Here is a 20,090-nt window from a genome sequence, read left to right as displayed (position 1 = left end):
TCACAGCGAGCTGTAAAACTGAACAGAGATGATAAATTCAGAAAATAAGATGAAAATAACTGGCCATTTTCTATTTGTATGTAGAAACTGAAAGTTCATTATAATTAATTGAGTTCTGAACTAATTAAATGAATCATACCTTTCATATATCTTAATTATTCATCATAACCTACAGAATAACTGAATAAATCCTTCAATCTGAATTCATAGACTTTTGCTGTAATGAAAGAAATGTAATGAAATTTCTTCAAATAAAAACAGGACTGTATATGATTCTGTTATATAGCATATAATCATCACCTTTCAGACTGATATGTTTGGCTTGGATTATTTGATATGATTTGTCATTATTCATTAACCCTTCAGAGTAGTCAAATGTAGCAGAAGGAGGTGAATGGAGCAGATTGAGAGGGAGAATGTGAAGAAACAGCAGGTGGCGCTAGTGCACTGTTTTAGTTTGGGATCTGCTGTTAGAAGGAAGAAGAAGGAGAAAGCAGGTGTGTTTGTGCTTCACATTCCTGTCCAGTTGGTGGCGCTGATGCACGAGATCTGTTGTTAACTGGACTTTGATTTTCTCCAAGATGAAGTCGTGTCAGGTGACAAACATCAATCGTGAAGATCGCACAGGTGTTTAACAGCGATCACAAACCGGAAGTGTTGGAAAGACTTCTGGATTCTGTTCCTGCAGCACAAGATCGTCTGAACTACTGCAAGTAAGTCTGAATACTTTCACCATTACACTTATTTAGGAGAATGATGAACGCGTTTCAGAGCTGGATGAAGCGGGATTTGTTCAGTTATAACTTATACCTGTCTGTCGACGAAGAAAAAAACCACAGAGAAACAGAGAGATATTAATAAAACAAACCGATTAAAGACGTGTTAAAACGTGTTAAATTTTTTTACAAGTCTTTACAAATGTAGCAGTCAGAATAATTCTAAACGTGTTATTTTATTTCTCCTTCTTCCAGTTTAAGTCGCGAAACCGAAAGTATTCAAATCAAACCTGTTCTTCCGGGTAGAGAGACGATAAACACGAGCAAAATTAATCTTCTTTTTTTTTCTTTCTTTTTTTTAATGCTTCGATAGAAATGTGTATGTAAATAAAGAAGTGTGTTGTGAGTGATCTGAAGAGATTATTACATGGCAGTATATTTGTAGCATATTTTATTTGTATATTGATTGCTTGATAACTCAAAGATTCAGCACTAGTTATTTTCTTCATCATTTGTTCCTCTGAACTCTCATGATCTTGATCTGATTGTCATGTCCAGGTCATGATGAGCATCTGATCGTCTTCAGAGACACAAAGATCTCAGTGTTGAGCTGTTCATCTGCAGTCTGACAGAGAAGAGAGGAAAGATGAGTCTCTCACACAAACAGAGGTAAGACTGAGTCTGTTTTCAGAGAAGCATTTTAAACACTGCTGCACTTTCAGATGTTTGCTATGTACGACCCAAAGGTTAGCTTGTGTACAGCACGCTTTATGAAGCTGCAGTGCATTCTCTGCCAGCTTCCTGTGTACAACATCAGATACACACACCTAAATACACTGTACATTAAATACAATAAACCACACCTATTACTGTATTTTATGTTGACACTTCAGGACATAAAGTTGTTCCAGTAAAGAAGAAAAATTATAACTTTGAGTTTGTATCTGAAAGGTTAGAGAGTTGCAAAATAAAAGCTTATCTCTGTAAAACATTCATCTCAGACTTGGACTCGGGGTCAAAAGGATACAGTAATAAACCTGTATAAACTAAGTGATAAACTTTTAAAATAGAGTCAGAACTGTGTAGCACTCACATTTCTGCTTTCTATTTTAGTCAAAAAAGAAAATGAAAAATAAAATCTCTAGAATGACTGCTGTCTTTAAAACTCTGCAGATGTTTCTGTGAAGGACGAGAGAGAATGTGTGTCAATATAAAACACAGATGAAGCTCCTGTAGAAAAGTTTCTCTTCTCTCTTTGTGTCATTAGTGTAAGATCAGGATCACATGTGTCTGTGAAGAGTGACTGGTCAAAGGATGACGGACCACACTTCAGTGAAGAAACAACACAAACCAAACGGTATTTGATCGGTTTCTTATTTTTCTTTAAACATAGACTGTCAGAACATGTGTCAGTGAATAATTAGAATAATCAGAAAGCTACTTGTAGTTCATAAATTTATTGTTTATTTTTATTTTTCTAAAAATGCAGTATTTCATTTATTCTATTTACTCTCAGGCTTCAGTGTGAAACATTAGATCCAGATTTACAGTCTCACAGAAAACACAAGAATTTTACAGACAGTCTCCTGCAGATCTTCCAGGTAATAAAACACATTTTCAAGAATATTTAATTGTTATAATAAACATATGTAATAGAACAAGAGTGACAACTTTTATTTCTCATTTTTTTCTTAAGAACCCATAAAATAAAAATTAGAACCAATTTTTATTTGTATTTACAGCAAATTAATGTTTGTCTCACCTTGATTTTTGATGAATATTTTTAATTGAATAAATAAGTTTGACCAATTATAGATGATTTTTTTTTTTTCTGTCATTCATTTTTGTCTGTCTTTGTAGGATCTTGAGAGCAAAATAATCACATTTCTAAAGAAAGAACTGGAAAAGTTTAAGAAAATATTACAAAAAGAGGACATGCAGTACTTTGTGAAGGACTTTAATGAGAACAGATGCAGTATGAAAGAAGCAGCTCTTGATCTCACGCTCTACTTCCTGAGAGAGATGAAGCAAGATGAAGCTGCTGATACTCTAGAAGGTAAGAGACTTGTGATCATCTGTTAGATTGTCACTTATAAATGTAGAGAGAAAATATGATTAAACAATATCTGTGTTTTTGTTTCTGTTTATATGTAGCAGTGATGCGCGGGTCAATGTATAAATAACCCGCACCCGACCGACATTTTCAACTAACCCGACCGCAACTCGGACCGCAAAAAAAGGAAAAGAAAATATTGTGCCCGACCCGCTTCCTGACCCGCATTTTTTACATTTAGTAAATGCTCATCATATCGTCATTGGGCCATAGACACAGGAACTAGGCAAAAAAAAAAAAAAAAACACACAAAAAATCCTTAATATATTCACATTTCGTCAAGAATTATAAAAAAAAAAAAAAATCGTCAATAAGCTCATAATTTGTTCTAAAATAGTCTAGTCTGGCTATGTCTATTTTGATGTTTCTGTTCCGCAGATAGTGAGGCTCTGGTTTGTTCCGATCAGAGCTTGTGAGCGGAGAGTGCATTTCTCCATATATTAAGCTCTGCTCGCTCATTCCGTGGGGTCTCGCTCAACCCAGAATGGCCTGCTGGTTCGAAAATATGCAAGGAGACATTTAATTGTTTAGTAATAAACTGGTGTTTTCTGTGTTGCTGCAAAGATGAAGTTTACGATGCAGACTCGCCATGAACGCCAGAGAGAAATGCACATTTCTAAGTGAAAGTGACATTCAGCCAAGTATGGTGACCCCTACTCAGAATTTGTGCTCTGCATTTAACCCATCCGAAATGCACACACACAGAGAAGTGAACACACACACACACACACTGTGAGCACACACCCGGAGCAGTGGGCAGCCATTTATGCTGCGGCGCCCGGGGAGCAGTTGGGGGTTCGATGCCTTGCTCAAGGGCACCTAAGTCGTGGTATTGAAGGTGGAGAGAGAGCTGTTCATGCACTACCGCCACCCAAATTTCAAATGGATTACATAATCAGAGAGTAGCCTATTTATTTTAGTTTAATATTTTCGTTTAAAAGTAGACATTTCAAGCTTTCTGTAATATATAGTCTATATTTCTCAAATCTGTGAGGCACACGCTGAGTTTCGGCGTCCTCCAGGTCACATGCAAGTGATCGTGCCGGCGCGGCCTCATTACATTGTCTGCTATATTTGCTTCTAATTTATAAAAAATGGGCAATTAATTGATAAAACATTGATCAAAATTAAGATACAATTTATAGAAAACGAAAATCTTTATCTTAACAATCTGATTTTCTACAAAAAAAACAACAATTATTGTTATTATTATCATCATTATTATTATTATTATTATTATTATTATTATTAATAATGTTGAAAAGAGCGGAGAACATTTTTTTTTCAGGTTTATTAGGGGGGATAAATTGAAAGAACAGCATTATTACATTTGTTACGGTTACATTTATTTGTTACATTTATATTATTTACATCAAGCTTTTGAATGGTATAGTATTGTAGTTATATTGTTACTGAAACTTCATAATGTTTCACTTGATTATACATTTAGTCAGGAATTATATTTTGGAAAAAGTCTGGAAAAATCTAACTAGTAAAATGTTTACACGTTATGTGAAAACTAGTACAAGTATATAAATAAATAAAAAGAGACTTACTCATGTTTATGATCTCTGCTGAATAAAGAGCTTCATTCTTTTTTTCTGAGGAAATCCATTTCTCAAATCCTCAACCACATCACATCTTTTTGGGGTGAATTATGTCTTATTCCTCTCATCGCGAAGCAAACAGTAAAATAAAAGAATTTGAAGAACAGTCTGGCTGCTTTTTCTTCTGTGTGGGTGTATTCAAGCCGCGCACTTCAGTTTGAATCTGAATAGCGCGTTCAGCGCGGGGCGTGGTCACATTAGATATAATGAAGGGAGACGTGAAAAACAGACATCGCATTGTTTTCATATGGATTACTTTATCACAGAATATTTGTTTTCGGCAGCACTTGTTTAGTTTAAAAGTAGACATGTCAGGCTTTCTATAGATATCTCTTCGTTGAGTATTCACGGAGTTACAGTTCATTTTAATGACGTGTTTGTAAATGAAGATCAGCGCACACAAAGGCTGCAGACAGCACACCTTGTTTGTTATCTTTATTTATAAGTGCACAAAGTTCTGTTGTTATTATGTCTGTATTCAAAAAAAGTAGACCCTTTACAGATTCGATTGATGTATTACTCTTATCTGTATGATCAGGGCCGTGCAGAGACCTTTGGAGGGGCAGGTGCTCAAAGTATAAAAGGGGCACATGGAACAAGGTTTTAAATGGCGCTGTTCAAAATATCAATACAGCAATATATTGTGATGCATTCCTTGCGGATTCACGTATCGATATGGATGGTTATGTATTGATACAGCAGCAAATGCTTTGAAGCAAAGAAACAATAGAGAAGACAATTTTAAGTTTAAAATAATAATAGCTCTGGGATTAGAAACTGAAATGTCTTAAATTGTCCCAACCTGATGGCTTTTTCTTCTCTGTTCCAACATTAATCTATTATTTTAACCATCACTACTACTCTTGCACCTAATCAATAAGTCCACCTTAAATATTGATACAAAACATAAAAAACTGATCCACTGGAATATAGTGATTAATATTATTATTACTGTTGTAGTTGTTATTGTCTAAAATTGAACACCTTTGCAATGTAAACAAATGACAGGCTACATTTGTTATTCATATCCTTCACACTGCACTTTGATGTCAGGTATATCATGCATTTTTTATTGACTGATATTTTTACATTAATTTCTAGAGAGATATTATTGAGTTTACAGGCTAATGTGGTCTTGCTGTTGTAAACACTGTTGCTATTGTAGAAAAAAAATTTGCGTCACATTTAAAATATAATTATATAATTAATTCCTGAATTTTTATAATGATAATTCAGAGAATGAGAAATTCTGAATAATCCTTACCAGTGTTGTGATAATTATTTTTAAGGCACTCAACGTGTTAAAAAAATAAATAAGTACTGTAATATATTAAAAGTTTAGTCAAATAACATAAAAAAGACCAGACCCCTCGATGCCTGTGAAACCTCTCTCCCTCAAACAGCACGCTAGTGTTACTTATATAAACATCAAAATCACTTCACTGAGAATGAAACACCACTTACCAGCTGCCACGGTTCTGAAAATACAATTAAAAATGCGCGTGCGGCCTGAGGAATTTTCCCGGTCAGGTGAAAGGTCATCATATTGGTCATTTATTTACGACTAAATTATTATTAATAAATTGTAATAATATTATGATTGGGGGTTGGCAGGCATTCACAAAAGGGTATGTTATTACAAATTTTATATTACAAATATTACAAAAGGAAATTTTGCTTTGACAAAAGGGCACTTTTGGGGCAAAGGAGCAGGTGCTCAAGTGAACCGGTTCTTTCGGACAATTCGATCAAATAAACCAGTTAAAAAAAAAAACGGTTCACCGGTTCTTTGCGTTCGATGTAATGTCATTAGCGATGACTGCCCTTAATTCAAGCCTTCAGTTTACCCGCTCTTATAACATAAGCACAGAATCAGTTCAGAATCAATCACCAAAAGAATCAGTTCGGTTCAGACGAGCTGTGAGTCAGTCTGCTTCACACTGAATCACACATGTGCAGTATCATCAGCTCAATGAGCGCTTCAGAACTCCTGACCTGATATTTAGATATACTATTCTTCAATAAATATATTTGTTTGACAGGGAAGCTGTGCGCAAACAGGAATATATATTATTTAAAAAAAAAAAAAAACACCCCAGAAAAAAGGGCACTTTCTCTCCAGGAATAAAAAGGGCAGGTGCTCAAGCCCCCTTTGATGTCTATGTGTGCACGTGCCTGTGTATGATTAAAACTGAAAGTGTAATTTAAGTTCTTTTCGTGCTTATCAGGAGAAAATTACTCATAACGTGTATATGCGTTAATCGACTCCAGAGGGTTAAAAAGAGTTTTCTATAAAACAAAACTTAATGAAGTCGTCAAAATCATGTTTTACCAAAAACAGCGTCTTCACCTTTTCTCGTGCCGCTTCCACCTCTACATGCAGACTGAGCTCGTGCTTCATCTTCACCAGTTATTCAGCCAATAAAGTATAGGCCTATGTATTTCAAAATTGTGTCTAGTACTATATTAATTACAAGGGTTTAATTGGCACTTTTATTCCAAACGACCCGACCAACCGCGACCCGAATATCATTACAAATATTTTTGGATGACTCGTAACCGCGGGCAACTGCGGGTGACCGCAGGCACATGCTCATTTTGGATCAACCCACTGATATGTAGAGAGAAAATAAGACTAAACAATATCTGTATTTTTGTTTCTGTTTAGATGAACTGATCTTCATTCATCAGCTAAAGTGTAGCCTAAAGAAGAAGTATCAATGTGTGTCTGAAGGAATTGCAAAGCAAGGAGACTCTACACTTCTGAAGAACATCTACACAGACCTCTATATCACTCAGGGTTGTAGTGAACAGGTCAATACTGAACATGAGGTGAGACAGATTGAAGTTGCTTCCAGACGTCATGAATCACAGGAGATACAGGTTGAGTGCAAACATTTGTTTGAAGCACCTGAACAAGACAAGCAGATCAGAACTGTACTGACAAAAGGAGTTGCTGGCATCGGAAAATCAGTCTCTGTGCAGAAGTTTGTTCTGGATTGGGCCGAAGGAAAAGAAAATCAAGATATCAGCTTCATATTTCCTCTTCCATTCAGAGAGATTAACTTAAAGGAGAAAGAAAAACTAAGTTTGATGGACCTTATAACTCAGTTTTTCCCAGAGACAAAAGGACTGAACCTTACGAGAAGAAATCAATTCAAAGTCTTGTTCATCCTTGATGGATTGGATGAATGTCGTCTTCCTGTAAACTTTAAGGATAATGAGACGTGGTCTGATGTTTCATCACCAGCCTCTCTGGATGTTCTCCTGACAAACCTCATCAAGGGAAATCTGCTTCCTTCTGCTCTCATCTGGATCACCAGCAGACCAGCAGCTGCCAGTAAGATTCCTCCTGACTGTATCGACCGGCTGACAGAGATACGAGGATTCAATGATGCACAAAAGGAGGAGTACTTCAGAAAAAGATTCACGGATGAGAATCAGGCTAAAGAAATCATTGATCATGTTAAACAATCAAAGAGTCTCTTTATCATGTGCCACATCCCAGTCTTCTGCTGGATTTCAGCCACTGTTCTCCAGAACATTTTAGAGGAGAAACTAAATAATGTTGTGAAAAACAATCAGACTGATGATGTCTCCAAAACACTGCAGGAGTCAAATACTGAAGACACTCCTAAGACTCTGACACAAATGTACACACACTTCCTCAGATTTCAGATCCAGCAGAGCAGACGAAAGTATGATGGAGAACATACACCAGACGTTTCCTGGGATAAAGATGCCATCTTTTCACTGGGGAAACTGGCATTTGATCAGCTGGAAAGAAACAATGTGATCTTCTATGACACAGATCTGGAAGCCTGTGGTATTGACGTCTATAAGGCATCAGTGTACTCAGGCATGTGTACCCAGATCTTTAAGGAGGAAACAGGGATCCTTCTTGGTACCATGTACTGCTTCGTTCACTTGAGCATTCAAGAGTTTATTGCAGCCCTTTATGCACATCTGTTTCTAGACATCAACAAGAAATATGTGTTTGATAAAGACTCTACAGAACAGGAAAACAAAAGTGAAACCATGATTGATTTGCTCAAGACTGCAGTGGACAAGGCACTAGAGAGTGATAATGGACACCTGGATCTTTTTCTTCGATTCCTCCTTGGTTTGTCACTTCAGTCCAATCAGAGACTCTTACAGGGTCTGTTGACCCAGCAAGATAGAAATGAGCAAAGCAAAAAGGAAATAGTTCAGTACATCAAGCAGAAATTAGAGTCTAATCTGTCTCCAGAGAGATCCATCAATCTGTTCTACTGTCTGAATGAACTGAACGACCAAACTCTGGTGAAAGACATTCAGACCCACCTTAGCAAAGGAAGTCTCTCATCTGCTGATCTTTCACCGGTCCAGTGGTCTGCTTTGGTCTTTGTGTTGTTGACATCAGACGAGGAGTTGGAGGAGTTTGAGCTTCAGAAATTCAAGAAATCAGACGAGTGTCTCATTAGATTATCAGCAGTCATCAAAACCTGCAAACGAGCTCTGTAAGTTATTTAATATATGTTGTCATGTTTTGTTCTCATCTTAAAATTGCATCAATCTACATTGATACTAGGGGTGAAACGGTTCAACTTTTCCATGGTTCGGTTTGTATCACAGTTTTATGGTCACGGTTACGGTACAGTTGGGTATGTGCTATGCTTATGGAAAAATTATACTTTCAAACAAAAGTAACGAAAAAATAAGAATATTCTAACTACAAACAACAAAGAAACTCATCAAGATAGAGCAGCACTTTTAAATATATAACTCATTGCCATAAATGATATAAGCCTGTTATTAATTTGCTACCTGTTATTAAAAAAGTTTTATTGAAGCATGCTAGTTTGTTTTATGTAGGAAATTTGAATCAATACAATTCTAATATATATGCAGTATATTTACTGTTAATCTAAAAATAATAAGTATAAATAGATTTTTTTGTATTTAACAAATGTATTTCATGTATCGAAACCTTGTAATTTGATTTATTTCTCTTTTAGGCTAAATGATTGTGGCTTAACTGACAAAAGCTGTCCAGCTCTGGCTTCAGTTCTTGGATCAGATACCAATCTGAAAGAGCTGAACATGAACAATAATAATCTGCAGGATTATGGAGTGAAGCTACTCTGCACTGGCCTGGAGAATATAAACTGCAAATTAGAGATACTGAGGTAAGTTTTGTGACAATAGTGTTTTTTTCATTTAAATTTTGGAAATTTGCAGGCTTTAATTCCAGCATAAACTCTACATTACAGGGCCCTCATTTATCAACAGTACATACACACAGATGTGTGTGTAATGAGTGCGTAAGAACAGTCTCATGCAAAGTGTGGGATCTTCCATCTTATACTTTAACATAGGAATGTGTGTAAATATAAGCACAACTCTGAGCATGCTTAAGCAGAGAATCTAGTGCTAGAATGGCAATACTACAAAAAGAAAGTGCTGCTGCGTCTTTCCCGTGTCCTTTAATTGCAAATACTAAATGTATAAATTAATAGTTCAAGTTAGATAAGATATTTAGTCTTTTTTTTTATCCCCCCAGGAAACAAGACTAAATATATATTTTGCTTATATAGTAAATTCATCTTGATTGTTTTATCAAAAAACAAGACAAAAATAATAAGAAGCCATTTTTTGCATGTAGCCAGGAAGTCATTTGAAATGTGGCTATAGTGTCATGACTGATCTGGCTATGCTGGAAGATTAGGCAAACCATGCGCTGTACCGAGAGCGTTTAAAAAAAAAAAAAAAAGAGTGCTGATCTGTTTAGTGAGACCACAGAATGGCTTCTCAGTCAGTACTCCTTTCTTTTTCCATGATTTCGGTGAGGACATTATACATTCACATGATTTATAAAGGGAGGTGTTGTCACCATATATGGTTTATTGTTTTTTCTTCAACACCCTAAAAAGGTTTTCTGGTACGACATAATTTAAGATAAGGAATAAGGCTTAGAGTTTTTAATGTCTTGGAAATCTTCTTACAGCCTTTAAAGACTTTCTAAAGTAATACAGTTGTATATTCTCTACAGCTTCTCCATAACGTTGTGAGATCTCTGTTGACTTCAGCACATGCATGGGTTGACTCTGTGTAACAGCTCAAGCTAATTCTGTTTTAATAGTTTCTTAAGACATAATTGTGTTTTTATTCCCCACCATGCAAATAAGAGATACTCCACTCCAAAATGAATGTCGTTCCAAACCCGTAGAAGCTTTGTTCGTCTTTGGAACACAATTTAAGATATTTTGGATGAAAACCTGGAGGCTTTAGACTGCCAAGTAAAACAGCAACGTTAAACTAGAATTAAAAGTTAGTGAACTAACTTTGATGTTGGCTTGGCCATCTTGGCCATGGGGCAAAAGAGCCACAGTACTTGTGTGCCCAACATTCTGGAGTTGCCCCGCTGCAAAAAATAAAAAATAATAATACCATAAAAAATACACCTGCAACAGTCTTTTTCCATGGTCCCTTGCTGTTTTCTTTTTTTAATAAAAAGCCTAGGCTATGATAACAGCTACGACAGGGTTGTCTAGCTGAATGCGAAATAAGTCATGCAAAAACCATAATCTCCTAAATACCATTCAATTTAATGTTATTTTAATAGTACTGACAACATATTTTAAGTTATCACACTACTGAAAAATTAAAGAAGGGACACTATATATAGTATACTTCGGTGAGTCAAGAGCTAAACAAAAAGTTGCCAAGCCAACATAATAAGGGTTGAATAATTGTGACATAGCTCTGTTATTCAAATCTTATAACTCAAAAATAATACATTATATAAGGTTATATATTGACATTATGACTTTTAATATATGGCTTTTAAAACTGAACTGTTATAGATGCAATTTAGATTTTATCCTGGATCTTCAGAAAAGCTTGTATTTCTAAAGTACTGCAGCATTTTGATTGCAACTGTAGGTTATAATTGTGGAAAAATAAAACTGCAAAAAAATAAAAATAGCATTTGATGTAGTTTGAGTTCACCAGTATATAGCTTTACCCAGCTTTACTGTGAAAACAGTCCATTCAGGCCAAAATCCCTGTAGTACATCATTTTATTTTCTTCATTCTAAAACATGTACTTGTGTGACAATCTGTGATTTTCTCATAGACTTTCAGACTGCAGTATCACTGAAGAAGGTTATAAAGCTCTGTCTTCAGCTCTGAGATCAAACCCTTCACACCTGATAGAGCTGGATCTCACAGGAAATGATCCTGGAGAATCAGGAGTGAAGCAGCTCAGTGATTTACTACAGGATCCAAACTGTCAACTCAACACACTGAGGTGAGACATGATGAAATAATACACAATCAATAATACATATTTAAAATTTCTCTGTGTGTGTGTGTGTACCGTATTTTTTGGACTATAAGTCGCACCTGAGTATAAGTCGCATCAGTCCAAAAATACGTCATGATGAGGAAAAAACATATATAAGTCACACTGGACTATAAGTCGCATTTATTTAGAAACAAGAGAAAACATTACCATCTCCAGCCGCGAGAGGGCGCTCTATGATGCTCAGTGTAGTCTACAGGAGAACTGAGCAGCATAGAGCGCCCTCTGGCGGCTGGAGATGGTAATGTTTTCTAATGGTTAATTAGAATGGTTCATTTCTCTCGGTTCATGTCAAATTAATTTTGATAAATAAGTCACACCTGACTATAAGTCGCAGGACCAGCCAGACTATGAAAAAAAGTGTGACTTATAGTCCGGAAAATATGGTATGTGTATTATAGTGTATTATAGAATAACATTATTTCACTAATTCAGCAAGGTACACAATTTGTTGTTTAAAATGATCAAACATGAAAGATGATAAATGTCAGCACAGTTTAGTTGTGTTAAAAGTTACAGGTTAATCAGACATTTTGAGTCACTGGATGTACTGGTGTTCAGTAGTTTGGTGCCTCAATAGTTAACATTTACTTAATTTCTAGGGAATTAAAAACTAGAACTTTACAACTTTTAAAGTATGCAATAATATAAATCCATTAAATGACAACAGCATTTGATAAATGTATTTTTAGACAGGAACCACTTTGGCATGTTTACTTGAGTTTATTGAACACAAATTATCTTTGGCGATATGGTTCCTTATGGGGGTTCTTGCTCCGAGAATAATTGAACTACAAGAGCTTTAACATTAAGCCCCCAGAACCACGAGTTTAGAAATACATGATAATTAAGACTTTTAGTAATGTCTTTAAAGCAAACAGTGATAATCATGTGGATGTGGCAGTAGGACGTCTATCCTGTAGTCTGGTTATGAGGATGAGTGTCTCTTAGCATTGAGGTGCATGCCAGCTAAGATTTTGAAAGCCTTAGTGATCTGAAACAAAAAAGACGACAACCAGAAGGTGCACAGTAATATGCTCATGCTTATAATGGGGAGGGAGGTAGGGTTTATGAGCCGTTGAGCATAATAAGCAAGCAGTGGTGCCACATATATATGTCCCGAGTCTAATAGGAGAGTGGTAGTGATTTGGAGTGATTTGACAGCTGACCGCATCAACTGGTCACAGCCTATGCCTCCGTGGCCTGACTGAACTAATGCTGCACTCGATTAAACCAACTGTAAAATATACAGAATATTATTCAGTATAATGCACAAGGCTTAGTTTTTCAGATTATGCCTTTATTGTTTTATATACAGTACTGAATCCATATTTTTCAAATATTTTATATACTGTACCCACTTAAATTAATTCAACTCTGACACCATTTGAGATAAAGGTATTAAACCAACTGTAATATATTCAGGATCTTATTCTTTATAATACCAAGGCCCAAGGCAGATTATGGGCCCTATTTTGACGATCTAAACGCAAAGTGTAAAGCGCACAGCACAGGTGCAATCAGGGAGTGTCCAAATCCACTTTTGCTATTTTAACGACGGAAAAACGGTTTGCGCATGGTCTAAACTGGTTGTCTCTATTCTCTTAATGAGTAATGGGTGTTTTTTGGGCGTAACATGCAATAAACCAATCAGAGTGTCATCTTCCATTCCCTTTAAGAGCCAGTTGTGTTCGTGCCATGACGGATTTGCTATTTACTTGGCGGAATTTGCCAAGCGCAAAGACAGAATGCGTCTCTGAGATGAAACGGACCTGTTCGTGTGCGAGCAAATAGATAGCCTTATTCTGATACATGCGATGACTATCCATTATGGCATGTAGGCATTTAGATACATCTGTAAATATATCACGATCTATATCGTGATCTGTATCGTAACTAGATTCTTGGCAATACACAGCCCTACTGAATGCACTGTACATATATTTCCATCAAGGTCAGATTCACAACACTGTAGATCTACTACAGCAGATCGATCACAGACCACAAACATGTGATGTTTGTCAGGAGAGGATCAGTGATAACACACACACACACACACACACACACACACGTCTGAACCTGTATAATGAGCAGAATTACTGTTGCATCATTACAGACATCAGTTAAATAAAACTATCCAGAGATGGTCTGAACCTTGATCATGTTCTCTGTTAGTGGTTCAGTAATCCAGTGTTTGTTGAATTCTGCTACATAATAATAGGAAGAGCCGGCAACTAAATATATCACTATGAATGCTTAGCTGTCACAAGCTAGTTATCTCTTTGCTAACTTTCCTCATCTCCTGCTTAAAAGCCAGAAAGATCTTCAGATTTTTGAGAATCATGATCTAGTGAGCTTTTGTCCCACGAGTTTCTTTTTAAATAATTTACTTTTGACTTTTTTGAAATATTTGTATATTTAAATGTTCAACTGTTTAAACTTGAACTAGAGCTTTTCGTTACAAACAATGTTTGATAATCTTTAAATGTTTTGTGATGCGATACACACTGGATTGATTCCAGCTTCATCTTCTCTTCTGCAGGTTTTTGGGTCCTGCTGCAGATGAAGGCTGTCAGTATGTGACTGGAATTGTGGGTAAAAACCCGTTACTCCTGAGAGAGCTGAATCTGAGTGAACATGAACTAGGAGACACAGGAGTGAATCAGATCTCTGCTCTACTGCAGGATAAACACTGTACACTCAACACACTGATGTGAGTATCTTACATCATTTCACATGTTACATGACTAGTAATGTTACAGTCGTCTATTTTAATTCTCATTTGAGTCCAACCCCACGTTATAAAGCTTAAAAGAGCAAGGACATGTTTAATATAACTCTGATTATATTTGTCTGAAAGAAGAAATTCATATACATCTAGGATGTCTTGAAGGTGAGTAAATCATGGAGTAATTTTCATTTTTGGGTGAACTATCCCTTTAAGTGAACAGGGGTTGGAGAAAATACTGTGAACACATTAGAAATAGCCAGTATTTTATTAATGTGTTTAACATTGTTTGTCTTTAATACAGCTTCCAACCTTCTTAGAGTAGATTCATACAATTTTTGAATAGACTTCAGTTAAAAGTGTCTCTAACTTCTGCTGTGACTGCTGAATGTGATCATGTTTACTGACTACAAACTGAGGATTGAAGTCTAAGTCTAATTTAAAAAAAAAGTATATGTGTGTATGTGTATGCATGTTTCTATATTTCAATGTAATTTCATAAAGGCAGGGTCAGTCTGGTTTCCACTGTCACTGCTGGGGCAACAGGAGTTTAGGTTAGAGGTGGTTATGAATGAAGGAGGTGTTTCTCTGAGTCTGGAGAGCATCAGTGCATATTTATATCAAACGACCCGATCGACTGCGACCCGGATATCATTAAAAATATTTTTGGATGACTATATATATATATATATATATATATATATATATATATATATATATATATATATATATATATATATATATATATAAATACATATTCATATATAATTTTTTTGTATAGTTAATCTGTCTATATTCTGTACTGTATATTTTACTTGTAAAGTTAGTTGTTGTGTGATCTAAACATTTGAAAGTTGTAATGAGTGTTTCTTGTTGCTCATACAGCAGGTCAAATACACAACCCAATATCCAATCATTTCAGTTAATAATACCAAAAATACACATACATTTCTCTTTTATCCAGTGGGACAGAACTGTTTTCATTGTGTTTATTAATGGGACACAACAGAATAGTTCTGTGCTGCTGTATCAGAACATATTCATAGTGTTTATTGATGCTTCATATCATCTCTCTGTCATCAAACACCAGATTAATGAATGTGTAACACAACTGAACAGAACCGGTCCAGACTGGGCTTTATTCTGTGCAGGCATTGTTTCTTCAGTCTGACCTGTTTCAGAGAAATATTACTGTACTTCACATCTACACACACAGACAAACCTACAGTTTTATTTAGATGTGCAAAGTTGAATCTGTGTAGCAAAGCTGATCAAGTCACTGGACAGAGCAGAGCGAATGCATTTACGTTGTAGTGATGTGCAGACCAGAATCAGTTTAAACACAAATACACAGCAGTCAGGACTTTTATTTTAGACAATATGATCAGTTTTAGACAAAAGATGAAATAAGAATTATATGACAGAAATAAAAAGATATGAAAGATTTTAACACCTTTCACACAAAGTTGTGGGGAATTAAAACTTTGTTGTATTTCTATCAAAAATCAGGAGAAATTGTACATAAATCATGAGAAGTGTCAATTATTTTATTAAATGAACAACTTGTTTGTTTTTCTGTTTTGAAGACCAAATTGTGGAAAATTATCCAAAGATGTTCAGACACTCTTCCTCTGTTTTTTTGTTTTATCAAGACATTGTGACTTTATTAAATAGTTTTCTTCTATCTTCTCTCTTTCTCTCAATGTAGATTAAGATGCTGTTATTTAATAGAAGAAGGTTGTTCTGCTGTGACTTCATGAACATAACGTGTCTGATTCATTGTGTTTTCTCTTTCTGTCTTCAGTCTGTATGATTGCAGGATTACAGAGAAACAGTGTCTCATCCTGACTTCAGCTCTGAAATCAAACCCATCACACCTGAGAGAACTGAACCTGAGCTGGAATAAACTACTAGGAGACTCTGGAGTGAAACACCTCAGTGATCTACTGATGAACACACAATTCAAGCTGGAGAAACTACAGTTAGTATCATTATACTCTACAGCAGTTACAGTCAGATTAAAGATTACGGTTTACTTTCAGGAAAAGAAAAGGAAAGGATGTGACGTGTGGCCAAATATAGTGTCCCATACTCTGAACATCTGCATTTAACACACACACACACACACACACTCTATCTTACACACACACACACCTGCGGCGCTGAGGAACAGTTGGGGTTCAGTTCTTGTTCGAGGGTCTCATCTCAGTCAATCAATGTTCTCTCTTCTACAGGTTAAACTGCATCAGTATTACAGATGAAGGTTGTGCTGCTCTGGCATCAGCGTTTAATTCAAACCTCAGAGAGCTGGATCTGAGCAGGAATCAAATAGGAGACTCTGGAGTGACAGAAATCTCCAGTCTGCTGAGAAATTCACAGACACTACAGATACTCAGGTCTGAATTTGGTTAATTTAAACATAAATCAATGTAAAGCTCTAGCTGGTATATAAACTGACGCTGTGTCACAAGGAATGGGTCAGTAATGTGAAATTTTTGTGTTGGTGTAGATGCATTTATAAAATATTGCCAAACAGATTGATTTTTGGAGATGATGGGAAATGTTAATATCCTAATGGTGTAATAAATGTTTTAATGTGTTTTATTTAGTCTTTCTGAAGACTTTCAGATTGCAGTATTACTGAAGGTTATAATAAAGTTACATAATTTTGTTATTAAAAAATCTTATAACTCAAATGTTACATTATATTGACAATAGCTCTTTTTTTAATATGCATCAGCAATTTTTTTTTTTATCCTGGATCTTCAGAAAAGCTTGTATTGGTAAAGTACTGCAGTCTCTGAGGGACTGAGTAATTTTGATTGCAACTGAAGGTTATAATTGTGGGAAATTAAAATGCAAGAATTGCAGATTACGTTCACCAATATATAACTTTACCCAGCTTTACTGTGAAAAGAGTCAATTCAGGCAAAAATGTCTGTAGTGCTTTTTTTTTTTTCTTCATTCTAGAACATGTACTTCTATGACAATCTGTGTTATAATGAAGAATAACATATTTTTCTAATAGACTTTCAGACTGCAGTATCAGTGAAGAAGGTTATAAAGCTCTGTCTTCAGCTCTGAGATCAAACCCTTCACACCTGATAGAGCTGGATCTCACAGGAAATGATCCTGGAGAATCAGGAGTGAAGCAGCTCAGTGATTTACTACAGGATCCAAACTGTCAACTCAAGACTCTGAGGTGAGACCTGATGAAATAATGCTGAATAAATGATACACATTTGAGTTATTTATATTATATTTTTCTAATAATTTAATGGCCTCGAGTCAATTATTTAGCTTATACTGCGGTTGCCACACCTAAAGACATCAATCAGATGATAGATTTAAAGGGATTCATCTGGGTTTTGTACTTGAATCACTGTTGTGAGTAGGATAATTTGTTCCGCATCTCATCCAATGCCTCTTTTGCTGAATCTAAAACATGATTTTAAAGCTGGTAATGGAGGCTTGAACCTTTGATGGCATTCTAATGCAGTTATTAATGAAGTTATTAAAAAGAGAGGGAGAGAGACAGAGACGCACAGAGAGAGAGAGAGAGCTTGTGTGAATTAGGCTTCCTCTGTGCTTCCCTCAACAGTGTTCTGCAGCAGTGTCTCTAAACAGCTGTTATTACCTCGCTAATGAGAAATGTCATGTGTGTTTACTTCCAGAAAATCATCTGTCATGATGTTGTTTTTACATTTACATTTATTCATTTAGCTGACGCTTTTTATCCAAAGCGACTTACAATTGCTATATATGTCAGAGGTCGCACGCCTCTGGAGCAACTAAGGGTTAAGTGTCTTGCTCAGGGACACATTGGTGTCTCACAGTGGATTCGAACCCGGGTCTCCCACACCACAGACGTGTGTCTTATCCACTGGACTGGGGTGGTGTTAGCGCAGTCCTGTAACTACTGTTATAACAGCTTTACTATATGTGAAGTGATATGAACTGTAATGAGGTCAAGAGAGCTGCCTGGAACTACGTTCACCGTGCGTTTCCCAGAAAAATAATGTTCGACAGCCAATTAGATTCAAGCATTCAGTGGCCCTGTAGTATAAATTATATTATTACACTTATTCAGTAGGTACACAATTTGTTGTTGAAAATGATCAAACATGAAAGATGAGATGCTGCAGCTGCTGTTGTTTTGATGATAAATGTCAGCACAGTTTAGTTGTGTTAAAAGTTACAGCTTAATCTGACATTTTGGGTCACTAGATGTGCTGGTGTTTAGAAGTTTGGTGCCTCGATAGTTAACATTTATGATTGTGTTATTGTGGACATTTCTCATGAAAAACATATTCAGTGTGATTTATTATCCTGATTGTTTAAATATTACTGAATGCTCTGTACATTAATTTCCATCAAGCTCAGATTCACAACACTGTAGATCTACTACAGCAGATCAATCACAGACCACAAACATGTGATGTGTGTCAGGAGAGGATCCGTGATAATTGTGCATAGACAGACATCAGATAAATAAAACTATCCAGAGTAGTGGTGGGCGATATGAGCTAAAATTAATATCACAATATTTTACACTGTCCAGGAGATATTGATATTATATTGTGATATGAGAAAAAAAAACATTCATGGCAAAATATTTTAACTTTACATAACTAGAAAAAATTAGGGATTGGAGATAGAACTGAAAAGTATTTTTTTTTATTATGCCATTGTTTTACTCAAAAAGTGCAAATGTGCAACATAAGGTAGGTCTGTATGAATTAAATTAAATATTGTGTGTTTGAGTTGTCCAGTGGTTCCCAAACCTTTTGTGACCCCCCCTTTAGTAGGCCCCACCCCCTTCTTTTTTTATTTTTTTTTAAGTCTCATATGCTCACCAGGGCTAAAGAATTTTTGTAATTAAAACTAAAGTACAGTGATTGTGATAATATTGTGCAATATTGTCAATTTAAATGATCTATTTGGATGTTTTAACATATAGGCTACCGTATTACTGTAATCAAAGCTGATTTTTCATCATCATTCCTCCATCATTCAGAGTCACATGATCCTTCAGAAATCATTCTAATATGAAGATTTTCTGCCCAGGAACCATTTCTGATTATTGTCAATGTTGTAAACATTTGCGCTGCTTAATATTTTTGAAATTGTTCTTTGTGTCAGAGCGCCGGGGTTCATCAGAAAGAGTACGGGCATCAGTTTACTGTCATGGATTTGTCTTGTCATATCCACAACAGAAAACATCAATGAGCTCTGTTTGCTTTTGTCAAATCGAGCTGCTCGCATCTGGTGTAGACACTCAGAGCAGAACCATGCATTGTTCACTTATATTTCTACATGACTCCCTGCAATACAACTCTGATTCATCAGTCGCTTCATCTAGTGGTCTGTTATTGATACAACCAGAACTGCTACAACTGATAACTGAGCGCAAATGTTGAGTTATTAAAATAGGTCAGATTAATATTTTGTGTTCAATTATTTACTTGATAAGCGGTGAAATTATACAGTGTAGTCTTCATCACCCGGCAGAGGTTTATTTTATAAAATAATCTGCTGACTGTTCACCATCCCTCAGTTTGGGAACCACTGGAGCAGGTGA

At 35.8% G+C, this 20,090-nt stretch overlaps 1 protein-coding gene and 1 long non-coding RNA gene across 2 annotated transcripts in view; one reads left to right on the top strand and one right to left on the bottom strand.

Moving 5' to 3' along the window:
* LOC127987559 (uncharacterized) overlaps positions 1-20,090 on the top strand; it is a 1,718,354-nt gene that overhangs the window by 515,703 nt on the left and 1,182,561 nt on the right. The window contains exons 34-36 of the mRNA XM_052589927.1: positions 16,314-16,490; positions 16,744-16,905; positions 17,538-17,711. Of these exons, the coding sequence (XP_052445887.1) occupies positions 16,314-16,490; positions 16,744-16,905; positions 17,538-17,711 (513 nt within the window). The remainder of the gene's footprint in view (positions 1-16,313; positions 16,491-16,743; positions 16,906-17,537; positions 17,712-20,090) is intronic.
* LOC127987654 (uncharacterized) overlaps positions 1-20,090 on the bottom strand; it is a 193,763-nt gene that overhangs the window by 26,201 nt on the left and 147,472 nt on the right. The gene's annotated exons all lie outside the window — the stretch shown is intronic.

This window comes from Carassius gibelio, chromosome B22 (assembly GCF_023724105.1).
Source record: "Carassius gibelio isolate Cgi1373 ecotype wild population from Czech Republic chromosome B22, carGib1.2-hapl.c, whole genome shotgun sequence".
NCBI lineage: Eukaryota > Metazoa > Chordata > Actinopteri > Cypriniformes > Cyprinidae > Carassius > Carassius gibelio.
This window is presented reverse-complemented; position numbering and strand designations above follow the sequence as displayed.